The sequence below is a fragment of the Vollenhovia emeryi genome, unplaced genomic scaffold (genome assembly GCF_000949405.1).
Source record: "Vollenhovia emeryi isolate VEMERY1.0 unplaced genomic scaffold, V.emery_V1.0 DF942066.1, whole genome shotgun sequence".
Classification (NCBI taxonomy): Eukaryota; Metazoa; Arthropoda; class Insecta; order Hymenoptera; family Formicidae; genus Vollenhovia; species Vollenhovia emeryi.
The window spans coordinates 1-4,240 of NW_011964300.1; the positions used below are offsets into that span (position 1 = coordinate 1).

Consider the following 4,240-nt stretch of genomic DNA (forward strand, 5'->3'; position numbering starts at 1 on the left):
GAATATACTTGTTGAAGGGTTGTTTTCTGCAGGAAGTTGTGTGCCATAGTAGGCCGTGGCGAAAAATCTCCAATATATCTGCTCCATATTTCGTATTTTACTGTCACTGATAATGAATTCACAAAAAGAACCTTACAAGATCAGGTGTCTAAGGAAAGACACTAGTCCTTAGAATAAGTATACCAAATTTCAAGTCGATTCGTCAATTATATCTCGAGATATCGTGTACACCGTTTTGAAAAACATGGTTTTGAGAAAAACGCGTTTAAAGTTTTGGTACTAGTTTTTTCAGTGAAAAAATGTATTTAAGCTTCTCACCCTTAATCTGCCATTCCTGCCTCATAAAGGGGACCTTCCTCTTCATAAAAATCTTCTTCAAGAGCCGATCTCATCGCTCTTCTTTCGACTCTTCCCTCTTTTGAGGCCTCGAATGATCGCGCGTCGGCAATTGATATCCTGGTGTCATCCACCTCTGTGCACAATGCAACGGCATTTGGTCCAATTATTATATTCATCATGTGCATCATTTTTAGAAGACTCGCGTAACCTTCGTTGAAAATGCTCGCTCCCAAATATGATGCAATTTCTACCGTCTTTGCGCCGCTGAACACTCGCTTTGGAGCAAACGACCATATGAGAGCGTTGAGACTTTCATTGTTATTTTGCGTAAACCCTCCTATGCACCGCTGTAGTAAATTTTCGCTGCTTAGCTCTTCGTAGATAGGAGTGATTGCGCTCAACACGTAATCGCTGAGAGCCGGTTTATGTGAATACTCGGCCAGTTTGCCCTGAGCCTTTGCTTTCTGCCAGGTACACCAGCTGTCATCCCCAGGCGGACAGCTATCGTGCTGCGGATTTGTATCGGTCGACGATTTATGTTTCAACGTAGCCCAGATTGCCGTCTTCATGTCTTCTGCGGAATCTTTATTTCTTCGTATTGCGAGGCCGTAAAAAACACTCAGCTCATCAATGAGCTTTGCTGTGAGCTTGCCTTTACCACCGAGGCCTTTCGTTTCTTTTTTCAATTTCCGAAGTCGGGCTCCCATTCTTTTTTGTACGTGATCAACGCATTCTTTTTTCAATATAGTGCAATCTTCACCATAAGGTCGAGATTCGAAAATGCCTTTAAAAGTTTTACTATCGCCGTCACCAATATATGAAGAATATCTAATGTTGTGTAATTCTTCTGATCTTGAGAACATTTCGACAGCCGCGTCCACCTCCATTTATCGGTAACCATTTCATTGGATAAATTTTATCAGATATATCCATGATATAATTGGAACACATAATCGAAAAAATTAATCATCGGAAACGCTATTTAATTGGTTTATCTGATGGAAATTTTTCTCAGTGAAAGCTTCTGTATTTATTGCCATGTACTCGTGTCTATGTACTCGTCTCCTGCAAAAATTGTTCAAAAAAGAAATGCATATGTTAAATATGGAAATGCAAGAGAATTTTTATCTGATACACTGTACGTTGTTATACTTACACATATCACCGTCCATGGGATTACAATGAAAGGATGTAGATAATTCTTAAAGGTTGTGTCTCTTACCCTTTCAATAACCTCTTTGATTTGATAGAAACACACTTGTGTCGACAACAATGTACAGTTGACTATTTTAATATGATTCTATATTATTCAGTTGTGTCAACTGTACGATATTTTGTGCCATGTAGGTGGTTTCCACATGAGTGTCTTTATCAAGACAGGTTTTGACAACTTCTACTTATGTAAAAAAAAGTATGATATATGTTGGGTTACATAGTACAGGAAGGTCCGTAATATGTATATAATAATAACTCAGCTTGTGCGTGTTAACTCACAAAATAATCTTTACTCAAATACAGAAGTCCTTTATAGCTCGGGAGTCCGATTCTTTCTGCGTTGCTAATCAACAACCGACAAAAGCCTACATCATCGCATACATTCAGTTCGCATAATTTCACATAGCAATTCCGCATATTCGCATGTAGGCACACATCCCAACAATATATATTTTAAATATTAATTTTATTTACAATAACTTTCATGCAAAATGAAGATGTTCAGTATTGGAAGAAGATACACGATTACAACGGCCGAACACATTCATAATATGAATTTTGTCTACAATATAAATTGTTGTCGACACAAGTGTGTTTCTATCAAATCTAGAGGTTATTGAAAGGATAAGAGACACAACCTTTAAGAATTATCTACATCCTTTCATTGTAATCCCATGGACGGTATGTATAAGTACAATGTACAGTTATAATCGTTTAATCAAATTAATTAATAACACCAGTACCTCTAATTCCATAGATTCATCCTCTGCTGGCATCCAATCCATGTTTTCATCCTTTGGGTCCTCCAACCACTCCCAATCCATAAATTCGTCTAACATAATTTTCTGAAAAGGCTGTACATTTACTTTGCGTCTTAGACGCGTGAATAAACCGCGATTGAGCAAGAGAGAGAGCAATATAATTAAGCGTTATATAGCGAGAGAGCGAGAGCGCGAGAGAGATCGTATGCGCGAGAGAGAGAGCGAGAGAGCCTAAGCGAAAGAGTGAGAACGAGAATACGAATGCGAGAGCAAGAGTGACAGCGCGATTCCGAAATTGCAAGAGAAGGAGAGATGGAGAGAGAGAGAGAGAGGGGGGGGGGAGACAGTCCAATATTTATTTTGTACATTACCTTCTTTAATCCTTCATCATTTGTGGAATTTGCGTCGTCATCTGTGAACACAAAGCAGAGTAAAAAAGTTTTCTTGAACATAAACTCGGAATGAGAGTTTCTGAAAATTTTACTTAGTAACATTTAAATTCTTGCGCATCCTTAACGTTTGTTCCTCCGCAAGATTCTTTTTTAAGATTTAAGATTTTTAAGATTTTTTAAGCCGTAAAAACACTCAGCTCATCAATGAGCTTGCCTTTACCACCGAGGCCTTTCGTTTCTTTTTTCAATTTCCGAAGTCGGGCTCCCATTCTTTTTTGTACGTGACCAACGCATTCTTTTTTCAATATAGTGCAATCTTCACCATAAGGTCGAGATTCGAAAATGCCTTTAAAAGTTTTACTATCGCCGTCACCAATATATGAAGAATATCTAATGTTGTGTAATTCTTCTGATCTTGAGAACATTTCGACAGCCGCGTCCACCTCCATTTTTCCGGCACTTCCAATGTGATTCGCACTGCATTCGTCTGCATGGGATTCCATCCATACCTCGTATTCCATGGTGTTCATTTTCGGCTTCCAGTATTCGCACTGTTTACAGTATGAACATTTCACAAGGAGATCGAGTGCTTTTCCCGTATAATTAGAGCTTATATTTGACTCTAAGAAATCATCATCGGAACGGTAAGATATGTAAAAGGTTTAAGTGTTAACTAAATCTTTTATGAATTTTATATTACAAATGTGTATTTAGGTTTTCTAAAAAATCTGTCCGTTATCAAGATAGAAAAATCTGCGTATTGGATTGGAATTCGTGAAGAATATCTAATTAATTATAGAAATAAAATTATTGATAATTATTGATAATCCCTTTTAAGGGAATGTCTGCAGACGTCGCGGACCTTGCACAAAATTGATTTATTGATTGACACTCTCGTATACAAAATAAACCGTAGTATAGTTTCCAAAGTACTCGACAAGGAAACTCCCATGACGTTTTTAAGAATAAAATACCTCTAAACTTTCGGTGCTTCATGAATAGAATGAAATGTGGCGACGGGGTGTCTGCTACGTTATGCCGACTATGGAAGCGAACCGACACCCTCGGTTGATGAGAGCGTTCTCCGACACTTGGGCAACCGAGGGTTCTCGTCCCTTTTTTTTCGTACCACCCGATGCAACGGTCCATTAGTCCCTGTTTTGATGCCTCGGCTTGGGCGTCATGATCGAGAACTTTGAGTAACGAGCCGGCGCGGCGCCCTCGTGTTAAATTTATTAAGGTCGCGTGGCGATGGCGAGAGAAGCCTGCAATTTCGCGATTTAATACGCAGGAAAGACTCGCACGACCGACGAGAGTCTCGTTTGACGCTCGTGCATTAGCCGGCTGGTGATTAACGCGGGGAAAAATATATTTTCAGCACGCGTTCGTGCGCATTCGTGTCAAGGAACTTCGTCAAGGAAGTTTCTAGCTCGGCGAAGTTACAAATGCCTTGAATATATAATACATAAAAAAGGTGTTGCAATCATTATGGTTCCATATTTGGTAGATAGTAGAAATATTTTTACATAGTAG

The 4,240-nt window shown here is 39.0% G+C and overlaps 1 protein-coding gene across 1 annotated transcript; it reads right to left on the reverse strand.

The window, feature by feature from the left end:
• Positions 1 to 8: 8 nt before the first annotated feature.
• Positions 9 to 3,413, reverse strand: LOC105570297. Its single transcript, XM_012027400.1, has 2 exons — positions 3,151 to 3,413; positions 9 to 1,220 (listed from the first exon to the last, which is right to left on the reverse strand). The coding sequence occupies exons 1-2, from the start codon at positions 3,235 to 3,237 to the stop codon at positions 321 to 323; spliced, it is 987 nt and encodes a 328-aa protein (XP_011882790.1). The 5' UTR covers positions 3,238 to 3,413; the 3' UTR covers positions 9 to 320.
• Between the last annotated feature and the right edge of the window lie 827 nt (positions 3,414 to 4,240).